Genomic DNA, 18,886 nt, shown 5'->3' on the forward strand with positions numbered 1-18,886 from the left:
TAGGTTCGATTCTTGGTTTGGAATGAGTGTTAGTTTAACCACATTGATGAGCTGTAATATAACAAAGCAGTTTGTCTGTGAATAACTATATAAGCTGAACGTCTGGGGAAGAGCACTTTTTTTTTTTTTTAATGGAAATCGCCCGTGACAAGGGATGAAGCCACTCGATGTAAGGAGCTAATAAGGACGAAAGCTGAATATTGCAAAGACAGGAGATGCCTATTTACCTTAGTATTGAAAAGACCAAGGCTGTTGGTAGAAGGAAAACAATGAGCAGGAAGAGAGTTCCACAAAAAAGCTTCTGGAATAGGAAACTGTATTACAATGAGGGGCCTTCGGGACAAGATCAAAGTGTAGTATCTGTTCTTCGGATGCTGCACTTCTATTTCTTGTTCTCTTTCGGTGGAGGAGAAATCCTTCACGACTGAGACAATTTTTATTTTTGTACCTTTTCTCCACGTTAAAAAACGACCCTGGTGTCTAACTCTGTCCCGTGGGGAGGCATAGTAAATAGGTACAATGAGGTATTAAAACTGTGAATTGACATTTTGTTAAGTAATATCGCCTGCTACTTCCTTAATGTGATACAAAGCTCTTTGTAAATAAGCAAATAGAATGATTTAAAAGTGGCAGTCAATGTTTCTATAAAGACATTGGAGATATAATTTACGAGCACTGATTCAGTGGTGTAGGGGTGAAATTGCTAATTATCAACTGTAGTAGATTCCTGGCTTCAGATGGGTACTACCCTAGCTACACTGAACAGCTCTGATACAGCGATACAGCGAAACAATCTGTCTGCAGATGACTATATATGAATACATATATATATACTAGCAGATGTACTCGGCATTGCCTGGTATTAAACGTAACATTAAATTCCTTAAAAATAAAATAAACTAAAATAATGGAAACTAACTGAGGCACGTTCATGTGGGTATTATGTTTTTTCTAAACAGTTCACTTCTTGTTAGTAAAAAAAATTACACATGCTAAGATTGAAACCAAAACTTTAAGACAGTGATTCAAGTACGATAACCATTAGGCCAGCTTTCCGCAATCTTGAAAAAGTATTTCAAACCTACTTATTCTTAATGTAAGGAAGCTGTCATGTTAACGACTTATGCATGTGCAGTTTTTTTTTTTTTTTTTTTACATAGGGGTCACCACTTATCAAGGCCCGGAGGCCACTCAGGGATAAGGTTATTGCGTGTACAGTAAGCAATGAGATAGTATTGTAGTAATCATTAGTATTGGAGATTTGATAGAGTGTCTTACTTAAGGGGGCGGTTTTTCAGGAATTTGTTTATATTGGATTTGAAGACATCCAAGTTGTAGTCAGGTGGGAAACAGGCGAACGGAAGAGAGTTCCACAATCGTGCACTTCTGAGAAAGAAGCTCTGCTCATGGAATTTACGTTTGGATTTAGGCACAGATAAAGAGTGGGGAAAATTATTGACCGTAGTTTCAGCCAGACGGGTGTTTCTCGTGAAAGATTGGTGAGGGGGGACGAGAGATCGGAGCTCAGACGAGCACTTGCCATGGAAATAACGATAAAACAAAGACAGGCTCGCAACGTCTCTTCTGTGGGAGAGAGGCTGCAGGGAAAAGAAAAGGGCATCCCCCACTAAACCACGAAGTCTATTTTGTACTCTGTCAAGGCAGGATAGGCTGTTTTTAGCAGCTCCTGCCCAGATGTGGCGGCAGTACTCCATCCTTGGACGTACTTGGCTTTTATACAGATAGAGAATTGCATCAGTAGTGAGATATCTTCTGGAGCAGTAGAAGGATCCCACCATTTTCCCAGCGTCCCTGGCAACAAATTTGATGTACGTGTTCCATTTCAGATCAGGAGTAAAGGTCAAACCCAGAAGCTTGTCAAAACATGGAGCCTCCCCAAGACGAGAGCCATCCATTTCAATTGATGCCAGATGGGGATCAGAGCATTGATGATGTAAAGATAGAAGCTTGGTTTTGGATGCATTAAAAGTGATCAGCCACCTCTTCCCCCATTGTACCACATGCTCAAGATCAGAGGAGAGAGAATTAGAGAGAACTTTGTCATTTATGGCCTTTGATGTGTTGCCATAGATGGTTGTGTCATCAGCATAGATGTCAACGAATGATTTAAGTATGTGTTTTGGGAGATCATTGATGTAGATCAGGAAGAGAGTTGGGCCCAGGATGGACCCCTTAGGGACTCTAGCATTAATACTGTGGGCCTCTGATTTCTGCCCATCAACCACGACTCTTATGAACCTATCAGAGAGAAATGATTTAATGATTGAGAAAACATTTCCAGTAATACCGTAGCTGGAAATCTTGTGAAGTAGGCCCTTATGCCATACCTTATCAAAGGTCTTCAATATGTCAAGAGCAATTGCCCTGGAAGGGAAACCTTTGTCAAGAGATTCACTAATCCTATGAGATATAACTGTTAGGACATCTGCTGTAGATCTTGCAGAGCGGAAACCATATTGCATGTCACTAAGAAGGTTGTTTCTGTTGAGGTGGTTGACTACTTCTTTATTTAATATGGATTCCAACAACTTACTCATGACACACAGGAGACTTCTTGGTCTGTAATGAGAGGGAGATGACTTTTCACATGAATTCTTAAATACAGGGTATACTGATGAGGTTTTCCAGGGTGTTGGAAAGCACTTCTCCTTAAGGTAACGCTTAAACAGTTTTGTAAGTATGGAGGCAAGTTCTGGTTGGAGCTTTTTTAGCACTATAACTGGAATGCCGTCAGGACCAGTTGCTTTACTGGAATCAAGGTTCTTGATTAGTTTGGCGACCTCACGCATAGATATTTGTATGTTGCATAGCGTGTTGTCTGTTATAGGAGGAAACATGGGGAGTTGATGGCCATTGTCGCATAGGGTAGAATTAGCTGCAAAGTTCTTGGCAAATAGTCTGGCCTTGTCTGATGCTGACGAGATGACCTCAGGTCCATTGATGATAGTTGGGATAGAACGCACGCTTCTGTTCAGGATCCTATTTGCTATTTATTTGCCAGAATTGGTGGGAACCAAGCCGCTACTCAGCTACTTTGGATTTAACAGACTGAGCATATAGCTCTCTTGCATTTTTTATTACTCTTTTACAATAGTTGCTGGCAGACCTGAAAGCAGCTTTAGTCTCAGTACATCTATTACGTTGGTAGCTATGGAAAAGGTGATTTCTGTGCGCGATGGCAGCAGCACATTCAGGGGAGAACCATGGCTGGCTGTTAGGTTTTTGTTGGAATTATTTGGATGGTATGAATCGATCTATGCCTACAATTAACCATTCGGTCAGGTCTGATACTATAGAGGACACATCCTTTTTAAACATGGAATGCAGAGGTAGGTCAGATATGAATGTACGGAAGCTATCCCAGTCAGCAATGTTGACAAACAGATAAAAATCTGATGACTCCTAAGTACCAATTTTTCAATTTTAACTCTGTTATAGCGATCAAAAGGGAAAATAACTCTAATAAAGAAGGTAAGAGTTATCGCCCTTTACAGATCCTAAGCAAGACTAGAGAGTTCTGAGGTGAACCATAGACAATATGGGCGTTTCGTTTGACACTAAATATCGTTCTGTAAATAATTAATTTTTCTGCCATAAATAAATTATATTTAACTTACAATGAGCTTTTCTACTTATTACTTGAATATTCCATAATTCTGACAAACCATTCCTTCAGACACAATAGACTTCTTAGCAGCCTATTTTTCTGAATGAAAACCAATTAAAAAGTTTTCCACGTCTGAATACTCTATAGACTAAATTTCAAGCTTGTAAATCAAAAATTTATTAAAATATATTTCTCCGTGGAATTACCATGGGCTCTGCTAGTATATATATATATATATATGCACAATATTATGATAAATATTTTAAAATTATTATGCATAAACAAATGGGTTTCATCCTTTTCCAAGAATCATCAGTGTGGAGGATGACTTTTCTGATGATCGCATGATTCAAACCCCACTCCCAAGTCATCTTTTAATTTTTAAGTCTGAACCTCTATCAATGCGGCCAACCCAACAACCAAAGGGAAAGGGAAGAATTAAAGTCTATTTATATCTATACAAGCAGACATAATTTAGTAGGCTGTCATAACAGTCTTCAACAATCCAGTTCGATGGAATTTCATATTATGCATTAATTAGTAGCCTATTTTTAATTCTCTTAAAGAGCCCACATAATTTATCTATCTGTCTTTCTCTCTATATATTTTCAAGTCATGGTTTGTATGTATAAATTTAGTTTCGGTTATACATGTTGGTTGCTTGTGTTTATTTGACTGCACTAATGTGTAAGTTTTTAAGGTAGAAGGGACGAGAGCGGGGAGCTTCACTTTGTATAGTTGTGGTTAAATGAAAAATTGTTTCTTTATACTTTACCCCCACTTTTCCACTGTTGTGGCTTTAAGTTAAGTAAACGTGTTTGCATGCTGGATAGGTACGTCTGCTGATTATAAATGTTTCATCTGCTGATTTTAAATGTTTAATTTCTCTGAATCCTCAACATCTGATTTTACTTTCTTTTTTAGACAATCTCTCTCTCTCTCTCTCTCTCTCTCTCTCTCTCTCTCTCTCTCTCTCTCTCTATATATATATATATATATATATATATATATATATATATATATATATATATATATAAATTACAATAAGTTTACCAAGGTAATCAAAATGGTAAACTTAAAATATATTATAAATATTAAAGAGTTAATATTTACAAGTAAAATAAACTCAGCCAGATGTAAAAGCTCAATAAAACCGAAAAGGAAATAGAGCTTATAATATGAATTTTAAATTCGACCGTTTTGGATTTACCATTTTTGGATTTTTACCCTTCACCGGACTATCCATTCATGTGAAATCTTTTTATCATTTTTCTTTTGTCTCCTGTTCCCTTTACCTCACCCTTTTTTTAACCAAGTAAGATCTGTGACTTACTTGTAGTTTCATTAAATACTTTTATATGCAAAATCCGATCCTGCATTTTGCTAATTCCTGCCCTCTGATGAGAAGGAGAGTATTACTTTGAAACTCTGCGGATTAAGGACTATCCACTTATCTTGTGCTTCCTTTTTTAAAATTAAATATGTTTTTAACTCTTTTTCAAGATGTCTTTTAACATGTTTTATTAATCATTTGTTCATATATATATATATATATATATATATATATATATGGTTATCAACGCATGTGATTGTCTAGTGTGTATAATGTTCATCACAATATGTGTGTATGGCTGTTTACACTTATACATTAAATATATAGATATAGTTACCACAGGACATATAACAGATTATAAACAGTTCCTTACAGTACAAATAAACATCCTTGTCTGCTTGGTACCAGACGAAAGAAAGAACATACAATATATTGACGTATCGTTCTGGACGTCCTCCTGAAAATACAAACCATTTTCTCATGCAAAAACTAATGACAACCAAATTTGTTTTCACACATTTAACATTTATTCATGGTTGCAACTTCTTTTGTTCTCAGAGTGCATACCATTTCTTTTTGGTGATTACATCCTGCAGTCTTCTCATCCAAATGCTTCCATGACTGTTGACTTTAGCTCTCAGCCTCCAACTGCTAACCGGTCTATTCTCCGACTAACTGACTCTATCTAACTCTATAACTCTACGTGTATATAAATCAGACTCTTCCTTTGTTTCATTTCCTGACGTCAATACTAAGGCCACTAACATGGTTGCTGTTTTGATCTAAATTCTATTTTATCAAGTTAAAATTCCTGATACATATTTAGCTGACATTCCATTTCCTCAAATTCCAAACGTCCCAAACTAATTGTTTTATTTCCTAACATAACTCTTTTTTCTTGAAGCATTTTCTTTGAATATTTCTTATTTCATAACATGTAGATTTCGATAACAATAAAAATAATAATTATTGCCCAGCAGTTCTAATATATAACAATTTCAGTATGAACCCATGGTCCTGTCAAGGTACACAATAGCACTGAAATCTGAACTGATCTGTGTAAAACATTTTAAATGTTTATATAAAGTATATTTAGAAAACTCTACTCTGTTTGGGGTACTTTTGAACAAATATTATTTTGAAGTTTCTTTTATCAATGCATTTGAACTTGTTCAATTAACCCCCCCCCCAACCACGCACACTGGTCAAAAATGAGGAATCATCTCCCAGATCTGGAACTCCTGGACAATCTCAGGGGCAATCTCACAGTATTGGATGGACCTAAGCATAATGTCCCAGAGGTGTTCTATTGCGTCAGGTGAACATGGAGGCCAATCAATAGTATCAGTTACTACACCCTCCAGGAACTGCCTGTATGCTCTAGTCACATCATATTAGGCATTGTCTTGGACCAAGAGAAACCCAGGTCTCACTGCACTAGCACAGGTTCTGATAATTAGTCCAAAGACTTCATCCTGATAGCTAATAGCAACCAGTATGCCATTATCTAACCTGTAGAGGTCTGTACATCCACCCAGAAATATGCCTTTTCAGACCACCACTAACTTGGCACCAAACCAGTCATATTGAATGATGTTGAAGCCAACATAACGGCGTCTACGGCATCTCCAGACTTTTTCATATTTGTCACATGTGGCCCGATTGAACTTGCTCTTATCAGTAAAGCACACAGGGCAATAGTGTAGTTGCCAATTCTGGTGATAGCAAATACTAATCGAGCTCTATCGTGCTGGACAGCAAACACAGGATCCCCTACAGGACGTTGAGTGCTCAGATCACCCTCCTGGACCTGTTTCTGATTGTTTGGTCAGAAACATTAGCACCAATCGCCTGTGAAGTTCTAGCAGTGCTCATCCTATTTCTCCTTGTACAAAAGCCCAGATACCAATCCAGCTGTGAATTTAAGGTTCTTCTTCTGCTCTGTCCAGCTCTCCTGGAGTAAATATCTGTCTTCTGGAATCTCCTCCATGCTTTTAGGATTGTGCTGGGAGACACTTGCGATGGAACATACTGATATGCCATTAGGGAGGAGTTGCACTACTTGTGCAACCTCTGTAGTGTTCAGATACTGCACGATGCTATCAACAAAGATGCTGATCCTAACCAAATGAAAAACTACAGCAGTAGAAAGTTGGCCAGTAAAAAAATCAGCCGAAAGAGATGAAAAGGGAAAATAAGTATCAGTGACTTAAACCATTCTTGTTTTACAGTGTGTCTCATTGTTGCTTGTGAAGCACCTGTTGTTGATTTCATTAACAACAAAGCAGCTGAAACTGATTTACACTGTCCCCTCTGCTACTTAACTGTCCAGATCAATATCCCAAAAGTTTGACTGATAGGTTGCTATACTCTGATTAAAAAGTGTTCCTTTAATTTTTTAATTTGATTTTCGAGCAGTGTGTGTGTGCATATATATATATATATATATATATATAAACTAAGAGGCAGTCAACTAGCATTTATGCAACGTTTACAACTTCCACTCATTCAGACACTCTGGATTATCTAATGTCCATGTCCAAATTGTGCGTTAATGAGTTAATTCCCTTCATTCCTGTGGCAATTGTTTGGTGGCCTGGAAGTAGAGGCTTAGCAAGTGGAGTCAAAGATGGCTTCATGGCTGGGTTCGAATCTCCCGACTGGCGGGAATTTTCACTTCCTACACTGATGACTGCGTAAGTATGAAATACTGGTGTCTGTAGGTATAAAAGAATAATTATATATAAAAAGGAAGCGTGTGTGAGAGCCAATTTTTTTAAATTTCACACAAAGGTGCTTTGTGTCTGAGGGTCTTCTTACGTAGGTTTTGTATTGGAATGCTTCCGATAAGTAAAAAAAATAAGTCCGATTTGAAAGTTGCGAAAAAGAAAAAAAATCGAAAAACTCAGACGACACAAAACATGTGAATGATTTAGGTTAAGGTTAAGCAAAGCAACAAAAAAGAAGATACTTATGCAGAATACGAACCGTGCTGAAATGATAATGTTTAAAAACCGATACTTAACTTGAGGAAGGAAGCGTGTGTCGTGGTGCATTTACGTTGTGATGTGTATTTTACTACGATGACGATTTTTCATTTGTAAACAATCTCATACACGCCGTCTGGCGACAGACAAGCAGCACTGCTGACCTGTGCTACAAAAAAAGGAGCACCACTTTCCTTATTTTCAACCGAAGAGAAAGAAACATAATTTCAACCCTTTCTCCATTAAACAAAATAGAAAAGATTTGATTTTAAGCTGTATCAAACATAAACATGATCAATTTACATTTGAAACTCTTGATTGTATTTGATTCGGTGGAGAATTTAGTTCTATTCATTTGTTTTTGATTTTTTTTACTGAGAGTAACGCCTGTTTTAACAATACCTTCTTATAAATACAGCGTGTCTGCGGCTAGTGCGGCTAAGTTGGCTAGGGAGCAGAAAGCCTCCAAAATGTGACGATGTTCCTAGTCAATTTGGCTAGCCAAGCAGCCTGAGGGTCTCATCATCAACAGCAGTAGTTCAAACAGCCCTTTTCAGGGATACCTTTTTCTACATTAATTATGCAAATCACAAACTACTACCATGCAACTACTACTGTCTGCCTGCTCCCTGACACAGCCCTTCTTCAATCAGCAGACTGTAGCTCACTCCTGCATTATCAAGCACTTCTTGCAGCCTTCCAGCGCCTTTTGCAGTTTCCTGCAGCCTGTTCCAGCAGTTTCCAGTGCTGATTGACGTCAGGGTACCCACTCCAGAGCCTGTCAACATCAGGTTACCCATTCCAGTGCTTGTAGCCATCAAACTACTCCTTCCAATGCTGGTCAACGTCAGTCTACCCACTGTAGAGCCTGTCAATGTCCGGTTACTTATACCAGAGCCCACTGACGTCCAGCTCAGCAATCCACTGATGCTCACTTTCCAGAGCCAATTGATGTACAGCTCAGCAGCCCGCTAATGTTTACCTTTCAGAGCCCACTAATGTCCAGCTCAGCAACCTGCTGATCCTCACTTTCGAGAACCCACTGATGTCCAGCTCAGTAGCCCACTGACGCCTACCTTCCAGTGCCCATCGATGTCAGGCTGATCCTTATTTACTTGGACTGACCACAATCTCTAGACCTTTTCGAATTGACCATTTCCACTTATTTCTTTTTTCAAAAATAAAAGTCGATTCGTCGTCTTTAAACTTCAGCTTTTTTGTCATTTTTCTTTTGCCGTGGCTGTTCTCTTTTTGCCTCTGTGTTTAATATTCTTAGTTGTTTGTACGGTCGATTGGTTTTATCACCTTTCATTCCCTTTTGCAACAGGTGGTTTTTGTAATTATTCTGTACTAGCACCTAACAATTTAATCAACAAAAGATATAACAATTGAATTTAAGTTGAAAATCGTATATAAAAATAGCACGGTCCATTTTTGCATAAGTACTAAAAGAAAGAAAAAAAAATAGGGGGGAAAAAGGAGGGTAGCCACTAAAATTTCCTAAAAATAAAGAGAAAAGATGCCTCTAATTTCCGTAATTACTGAAATTCTTTAGATATCCATTAAAGTTTTGAATTTAATTTTTTTAACGCGGTAAATAAGTGTTTATGTTACAAGAAAGAAAACAAAGCAGTATTATCGATTCTTTGGCTAGGTGAAAAGTGTGGTATTTGTTAATGTTCTGTTATTACACTTAATCTTCTGTCCGCAGTGTACGGAAAAATCCTTTTAGACACAGGCAAATTTAATTCGTGCTCCCTTTTGTGGAGCTTAATTTCTCCCTAACATTAAAAATTGACATTTGTTTAACTGAACTCTGCCTTCGCAGGAACGCAAGTAAACAGGAACTCTACACTGAAAATAAATAAAATAGACACATTATCAAAGAGAGGAATTTGAAGGCCCATGAAACTTTAGAGTGAGTGCAGACTTCTTTTAATTGCGTTTTGTTTTTGTCCGCATCATCGAGACAATACAATTATAAAATAGTTTTGGTGAACTGTAAGGTTTATTTGATATAAAGCAAGTTTTGTTTTTGTTTTTCTTTTGTTTTTTTTAATGGATATATATATATATATATATATATATATATATATATATATATATATATTCAATCGGATGTCACCAGTATGAACTCAGACCCTCATCCTAGACGAGTGATAAAACAAACAAACAAACAAACAAACAAAAAACAAATATGAATGTAACTAGATCCTACTTTTTCATGAACTCTAAAGTAATTTTGATACGTGTGCAATTGTGCATCTCTGAAATAATAACATTATTTAGATAGCCATTCTTAACATGGGTAGGGGAGGGCGTTTTGTAACTATTCTGTACTCTCACATAACAATTTAATAAACAATTATATCGTAAACATTGAATTTAATTTGAAAATACTATTTTTTAAAAATAGTGCGGTAAGCACTGTAATTTCATTTAAAAAAAGATGATGGCATAAAAAGAAGACCGACTGTTGATTTATTTACGAAGAAATAAAATAAACCTTAAAACTTTTAAGGTTTACTTTATTTCTTAGTAAAGTTTAAGTTAAAAGCAAAACGAAGTAATGATCGTAAATTATTTTACTGACGCTACCTGGGAAGAGAAAAAAAAGTGCAACCAATGTTACTCAGACATTTTTAAATCGCCACATTTTAAGTTAAATTTACTTGCCTCTTATTGCAAAGTTAGACATGAGGTCAGTTGAATAGTGAATTCAGCCCCACCCCTAAAGTGTGTGTCTTCTCATTGCCCACTATAAACTGAATGGGTGCAAAATTTGTCGCGACTGCATTTCCCTGCGTAAGTGTGAGGAAGATAATGCTTGGGAGGATACCCTCCTGAAACTGACTAGAAAATATACTTTGACAGTGTCTGATGGCCCCCGTGTCGGGTATTTTACTTACCTCTACTACGAGAGCAAATTTAGACAAGAGGTTGATTTATGCGGATTACCCCCCCCCCCCCAAAAAAAAGGGGTACTCTGGATGGGCGTAAAATGTGTCGTGATCGGACTCCGTCGGTGAGAGAGAGAAAGCGTTTTTGGAGACCGGCAAAAATCAATCCCTCCTCGCAAAGGAGGAGATAATGCCTGGGACGTTACTTCGTAATTTGTACGCAGATTTTTAAAAGGAAAATAAGCTGAAGTAACATGAAAAGTTGTCAAAAAGAAAAGATTTTTTAATCACGTTTAAATTTGTCTCGCTAAATAAAATGAAGTCCTCTTTTCTCTAAACGATGTAAGTGGAACTGGTAGTGTATTATTTTTGTCATTATGTATCAGTTTGTATTATTGACAAAAAAAAATGATCCCCACCCCCTTTGAAATGTTATGAATAAAAACTCGACTGTAAATTAGACTTGATATAATCATTAAAAATAAAAAGTGTCAGTGACTATATGAGAGAAGACTGAGAATAATATACTGACTCACTTTTGTGAGAGGATCTCATGAAAGAAAATTGCGAGAGAGAGAGAGAGAGAGTAAGAGAGAGAGGTACTCCCCCCTCACCTCAGTCGCTAAACCGTCTTCGTCACGTGACTCAAAGAAACGATCCGATTGGTTGAACGCCTCAACTCAGATTCCCAACATTGAATCATAACAAGCTTAACAGTCTGCAAGCCATCATGGCGAACCCACGGAAGTTCAGCGAAAAGATAGCTTTACACCACCAAAAACAGGCAGAGGAAACGGCTGCCTTTGAAGCTATAATGCGCGAAGTTTCAGGAGCGACCAGGGTGAGTAATCTTGCCGATTTTTTTCTCCCGTGTCTTTACAGCTATGTTTTGTTTATCACCTTCCTCCGGCTTGGCTTCCGTCTCGTCCAACTCGACAAATCTGGCAAGTGGGAATACTGTATCGATGTTGGGAATGCGTGTTTTGCTTTCTGTTTGTGTCCTTCTGTTTTTATTGCCACTGATCGTGTGGCTATTGTATGTTTCGATTTTATTAAAGCGCCAACTAGTATTAGTGTAGTATCGTGACAACAATAATAGTAGTACGACTAAGTTGAGCAGTATTTCTACTTCCATTGACTCGTGTTTAAAACGTAGATGGATTCTCTTATTTTTTTACTTTTACTATGACTAACGCTAACACATTACTGTGTACGATTTTAGCGTCCCAAATTCCCTTTCCAAAAGGAAGTCGTTCTTGACGACTATTCGATGGCTGTGCCTGTGCACGTCATCAGGATCCCAAATTCCATTTTCGACGATTCGAGTTGTAGTTTTAGAATTGCATTGCGAGTCGAGATGCAGTAAACATTCGGTGCTTGTAGATCAACCCCCGTGGCTTCCCATATTGGTTCGTAAAATCCGGTAACGATTAACAACAGCAGCCGAATGAACGTCGACCACACAGGATTAAAGCCGGGTTCCCGAAACAGAAGATGAAAACTAAGCAAAACAAACAACAAAATAGAGATTTATATATTTACATTGCATTTTACATTTGGCGAACCTGAACGAGAATCGCCCCCACCCCCTATGATTTTTAACCGGTATTCTGCACTCTGCAGTATTTTTATTTTTTTTTACAACCTAACCCAGCGTAGTAGTACCGCCCCAATCTCCCCATATTAAGAACGGCTTTCGGAATAAACACCCCAATCCCGGAAACTATACTTACACACTAAAACATACTATAAAAGATTATAGGTGGGGGTCCGCAAAAAAAAAAAAATTGAATGCAATGATAATAATAATAATGAATCAATGTGCCCCCCCCCTCACCCCAGGAACTAGTTTAACTTTTTGTGGTCAACTCCGGTCCATTGTAGCCTATTACCGGATTTGGTGCTTGTTAGTCGGCAGATCGAATTTGTTCTAAATATGTGGTTTTAAGCAAAAATATCAGTACTTACTTGTCATGTCGAAAATAGTAATATATTCAAAAATTAGGAAAATTCATCGAGTAGTTTATAGTTAAAAGTAATTTTTATAGAAAATTGGGGGAAATGGCATTTTCCCTATGTAAACACTTTGAAGATTGCGAATATAGGGGGCATACTTATCTCCCTTTTTGCCAGTGTAATGGCTGACATACTCTTTTAGCCTTATAGCGACTGACTTTTCTTTTTTTTTTTTTTTTACTTAAAACACAATATTAGTTGTTCTACTTGATGAATGTTCGTAATATTTGGTTATGTTTCGACATGACAAGTAAGTACTGTTGCTTTTGCTTAAAACGACATATTAAAAAAAAAAAAAAAAATGATTTGTCGACTGTATCTTAAAAACACCCCGAATTTTACCGAGCCAATATTGGTGATGAGGGTTGATCTAAGTAACCCCATTAGTTTTGAACTAATGTAGTTCTTATTTTCCTCTTCACGATGGTGATGTTGGAGTGGACACAGTTTTAATGTGTGGAAAAATTCCGTGTCCCCGTTCCTCAAATGGGCACTTTGGATGTGGATGAAGCTACAAAAAATCACCTCAGTCTAAAAGGATTTCTCCATCATTGACCGACGCCGACGCCCCGAGAGAAGAGAACTGATATTACGCTGGCTCATGATATTTAAAAAATTGTATCGGGTGTAGAGAGGGACGATATATGCAAATTTAAAGTTGGTTAATGAACATCCACAAAAAAAAAAAAAAAAAAAAAAAAACTGAGCGTGAAAAAAAAAAAAAAAAAAATCCACAGTAAGTTAATTATTTATATGCATAGTTTTTTTTTAGTTTTTTATTTCGTTATAGTCACAGTAAAAATTAATACAAATGGGGCACAAATCCATTAAATGAGTGGGGGAGTGGGGGGTTGCCTCCCTCTGAATATCCTATTCTGCACCAAACTCATTTTGACCAAGTATTGTTCTTTGATTCTTTCACTTCAGTAATCGCCACAATACCACATTTACTCTATGGACTGCCCTACTTCAAATATCCCCAAAGATTTCAAATTAGTTTTTTTATTTATAAGTCCAGGGAAAATATGTTTCAGCGTCGATGTGGATGTGCTTCGATTAAAATAAACTAAATATCTTCTATCGCTCTTTTCATGTTGATGTTTATTTTTTTACTTCATATTTCTTATTTGCTCTATTATTAACTCTAACGAATGCTAAATTAAAATCTAGAGGTTTGTTTTATTAACGAATAAGTCTTTAGAAATAAATAATAAACAACAATAAAATGACATGACCCCCCCCCCCCTTAGAAGGATCCAGACTGGCAATTGTTTATTTCCGTTTGTGTAGAACCCAGCCTAATCGATAATTATCGATTCTTATTTTGTTCGAACCAAAATAAGAAATGTACACAATGGAATTTGTCTTTATTTACCAACACAGAGCGCAGCAGCGCCGCAGCGGCGTTACCCCGGAGTCTTTTTGTACTTTCATTATTGTTTCAGCTTTATTTTTTTCTTAAATTTTTTCTATTTTAAAAGTTGAATGTAATTATTAAGATATCGTTTGATTTTAAGTAAATTTACCGTTTGCATGGTATGAACCCCTAGACCTTGGGGCTATTTTGTGCCATTTCACAGTCTTCGGTAGTGTTTTTCTTACATGATACGTTCGCGTGCGAACGGAACGGGCGTCTTATCACATCGCGTAAAATCTTGGCATGCCGGAATCTTTAAGCGGTCATTTCGAAGTTTAAAAAAAAAAAAAAATTGGTTTATTTATTATTATTTATTTGGTACTCCTGCAGTATTTTACCCACCGATTTCACGATCTTAGCCGAGCGTTGACGAACGCTTTCGGCGTTAACGCCGACGAAAGCCGAGAATTCGGATCTACTACGGTGCAAGAACGCTAAAAGTATGTGAATAGCAACAACATTACAAGGAAAAGATATTACACACACACGCACAACAAAATGCAACAACAAAATGGATAAAATGCAACAACAAAATGGATAAAATTAATACAAAAAATTTGGATAAAATAAATCACAAACACTTACCGTAAGTTTTTTTTTAAAGTAAAATAAATTTATTTTGTTGAATATTTTTTTTGGTTCATTTTGTTTTCCGATAGCTTTTTTTTTGGGGGGGGGGTAAGCAACAGTAATAAACACTTCAATGTTTTTTTTGTTTGTTTTTAACAAAACGTTATTAAACAGTAACAACAATGTTTTTTTTTTTTTTTTTTTTTTTTTTTTTTCAGTAATGTTTGTAGGGAGGGGACACAACAATTACTGTTTATCTTTAGTTCCGACTGGAAGATTTTCTACTGACTGTAGAGGCAAAGTAGGGAGCAAAGGGTTTTCAGAGGATGTGGAAAGAAGCTCCTTCCCAAACCGGGTAGCCTTCCGCGATTTGATTTATTATGGAGACAAAAGGGTTGTGTCCAAATTTTTGTCTCCACATAAATTCGCATAAATATGTTTCCAACAGCTCCCGGTTTTTTGTTTTTTTATCGCTAAATTAAATAGCTGAAATGAAAGGCTGTGTATTTTTACTTTGAACAATAAAATAACTGAAATGAAACGCTATGTGTGTAATTTCAATGAAAATTATTCGTCTGCTGCGCGTTCGTTTGAAGCGCCCTGATTGGCTGATAGAGTATCGTACCGCTCGCCATGTTCCGGCGTTTTCCGACGGATGTCGATCAACGCTCGGCTAAGATCGTGAAATCGGTGGGTAAAATACTGCAGGAGTACCATTTATTTATTTATTTATTTATTTATTTTTTCCTTACGTAGTTTTAATGCTTTTTAATTGATCTAAAAAAAAAAGGGGGGGGGGTGCACTGCATAAGTGCACGGTGCACGGATCAATAAGTGCACTTAAAGTGCACTTATTGATCCGTGCTGAAATAATAACGTTATTATTTAAAAAGCCACATGGGGAGGGTGTTTTGTACCTATTCTATACTTTAATCTTACAATTGAATAAAAAAACATATCATAAAACTTTAATTAAACTTGGAAATACGATTTAAAAAAATAACGCGGATCAGTAAGTGCACTGACCACTGCAACTGCACTAGCACCAAAAAGGTTTTCACGAAAGGTTTACAAAAACAAACACCAAACATATTTTTATGCTTTTCGTTCTTTTTTTTTTTTTTTGGAGTGGGGGTATTCAATTATAGGACTTGTGTAGTTTCACAGGTGCTTCTTCTGTAGTTTAATTAACCGTGTTTTTTTTTTTTTTTTTTTTTTTTTTCGTAAGTAACGCGTCGACATTTACCATTTCACAAAAATTCTGTTTACATTGGGGAGTGGACGCGTTGTCGTTCGCGTTACTTACGAAAAAAACGGTTAATTAAACTGCAGAAGCAGTGAAGCAGTAAGCACACGTGAATGGAATACCCCCCCCCCCCAAAAAAAAGAACGAAAAACAAATGTGTTTGGTGCTTATGTTTTTGAAAACCACTCGTGAAAGCTTTTGGATCAATTAAAAAACTACGTAAGACGAAAAAGAAAAAAAAAAAAAAAAGGTTCATTTTAACTTTCTTATTTGAAACATTCCTACGGGATATGTTAAGACACCCCGTTCGCACGCGAACGTATCATATAAGAAAAACACTCTACCGAAGGCGGTGACGGTGAAATGGTACAAAATAGTCCCAAGGTCTAGGGATTCATACCATGCAAACGGTAAATTTGCGGCGGGTTTGATTATCAGATTCGTTGTCAGCAACCTCGAATACCCATTAAAAAAACAAATTAGAATGATCAGTGTTCGTTGTAGCGTAAGATAACATTTACCAAATCCAATTTAAGGAAATAAACAAAACAAAACAAAAAACATTTGGTGATCCAGAAGAATGGACGACTCGAAATTCGCAGCAAACAGTATCAGATAATAAGGAAATCGCATTCTACGTAATTAATCTTTGCATAAAATAATAAATAAAAGATTGTTTCACTGCTTTGAATTTGCTTTTAGTATTATATATATATATATATATATATATATATATATATATATATATATAAAATGCATTACTTTATGAAATATTTATTTTCCGTAGAAAAATGAATTTTTTTATGTTACTGTTTGCCGAGGACTTCGAGTCACCACTAATTTAGTTCTTGTGATGTTTTTAATCTTTATTTATAAAATAAGTTGATAAAATCAATACCAAAACTTTCAAGCTTTTTGATGTGGATGTATTGGGCAAAATGAATGGCCTATGCCCCAAATTTTAATATTTTACCCCTTTGTTAAGATCATAAAAAAACAGGAAATCCACCAATGTTAAAATTTCACTATTAATTAACAATCACACAATATAATGAATATATATATTTTTAAACAAAAAGCACATCTTTTCAAAGTTATCTCAAAGTACTAAAAAAAAAGTTTGCTAAAAGTTTTAAAGTTTGACAGTTTACATGCTTCCGAATTCTTGACAAAATATTGCCCCTCCCCCGTTTTTTTTTGCTATTAATCAAATATTTATTGAAATTAACATTGCATTAATGCAAAATAAAACGATTAAAAAAAAATACTTTTCAATAATACGTACGTAATTTTGATAAACAAATATTTGTTTATTTATCAAAGTATTGATTGTATTAGCGAGAAATATACACGAAATCTTGTCTTTATTTACAAAGTTAGATCCTATGTTGTTTTAACGTGGGGAAAATCCAACCTCCCGAAAAGGGGCAACTGGATTGAAACAAAAGTAGGTGTTAGTGCAGAGAGTGATCCGGCGGATCCGGATCGGATCACTCTGCACCATAAATACTAATCACTGATCAGTGATCCGGCGAGCGCGCTATTTTTTTTTTTTTTAAATCGTATTTCCAAGTTTAATTAAAGTTTTTTTTTTTTTTATTCAATTGTAAGGTTAAAGTATAGAATAGGTACAAAACACCCTCCTCTCCCCATGTTAAGAATTGCTTTTTAAACAATAACGTTATTATTTACGTCCGGCACTCTCTGCACTAGTACCCAAAAGTCAAAAGTAAAAATTGCGTCTGATTAAAAAGATTTCGTGCTTTTTCGGTATCCCCCCCCCTCGATTTTTTTTAATTATTATTTTTATTAATTTTTTTTCTTGTGTAAACTTCTGTTGCTAAAGAATTTCGTTTGATTTTTTTTTTTTTTTTTTTTTTTTGCAAATTAAATTTTGCAAGTGACCTTTTTCTTTAAAATTAAAATTTTGTAACAATAACAATGTAAATAAACTTGAAACTGTCGAAGTTAAACCCTTAGCGAACTTTATTTTTCCAATACAATTTGCCAAATAATTGTCTCGTTCTTGTAGGATTTAATTAGACGTATATAAAATCGCGTTTATTTTTAAGTCGTGCATAATTAATAAAATCAAGACACGACTAATCTAAAGAAATAAACTTTTTTTTTTTTTTTTTACAAAAATTTTTAACGATAAAAGTGGCACATAAGGAGGTCATTATTTAAAAAAATATTTTTTGTAAATACATTTTATATGAATCTAAAAATATACTTGAGAAATTAAATCTTTTATTCAGGCTAAAATGACAGTGCAAGTTAAAACTGAACAAAAAACTTAGGCACAAGGCCAACTCAAATGGGGTCGTTGTTGGTCACACCTGTCACTCCAGAACTAAACAAGTTTCTCTTGGCTAGTATCTTCTTTCACCATAATACCGCATTCACCCTTTCGTACTAGGGGAGTCCTACGTAGGGCCCAATTGTTTAAAATATTTTTTTATTTACGTGTAAAAACAAAAAGGTAACAATATTTAAGTTGTGCAATTTTAGTAAACCCCTTTATGTCTGACCAAAATCCGGCTCCTGCTGATGCAAGCAACTTTACACGTTGTTTCTATCCTGATAAACTGCAGGAGCAGTCAGTCGTACATTTTTAAGCCACCGGAAGTGGACTCTGTTTACCTAAAATTTGAAACGGAACGGACGTCACTAAACATGAAACGAAATCATTTGGAAATAATTTATTTCAAAAAATTATTTTAGTTTTAACACTTGTTATGAAATAATAATAAGTAAAAAATCGGTTTCGTAATTCAATTGGAGATAGC

At 35.9% G+C, this 18,886-nt stretch overlaps 1 protein-coding gene across 9 annotated transcripts in view; it reads left to right on the forward strand.

The window, feature by feature from the left end:
- Positions 1-11,437: 11,437 nt before the first annotated feature.
- Positions 11,438-18,886, forward strand: part of LOC145268298 (CREB-regulated transcription coactivator 1-like) — a 237,986-nt gene continuing 230,537 nt past the window's right edge. For 2 of the 9 annotated variants that reach the window (XM_080123774.1, XM_080123745.1), the window contains exon 1: positions 11,447-11,689. In XM_080123774.1, coding sequence (XP_079979900.1) covers positions 11,579-11,689 — 111 coding nt within the window. In that variant the 5' untranslated portion in view covers positions 11,447-11,578. Of the gene's footprint in view, positions 11,690-14,613; positions 14,868-18,886 lie in introns of those variants that run through there. The other 7 variants (XM_080123782.1, XM_080123756.1, XM_080123726.1 and 4 more) reach the window with 6 other exon arrangements.

Source organism: Euprymna scolopes, chromosome 4 (assembly GCF_053919585.1).
Source record: "Euprymna scolopes isolate OS-2025 chromosome 4, ASM5391958v1, whole genome shotgun sequence".
In the NCBI taxonomy this organism is placed as follows: domain Eukaryota; kingdom Metazoa; phylum Mollusca; class Cephalopoda; order Sepiida; family Sepiolidae; genus Euprymna; species Euprymna scolopes.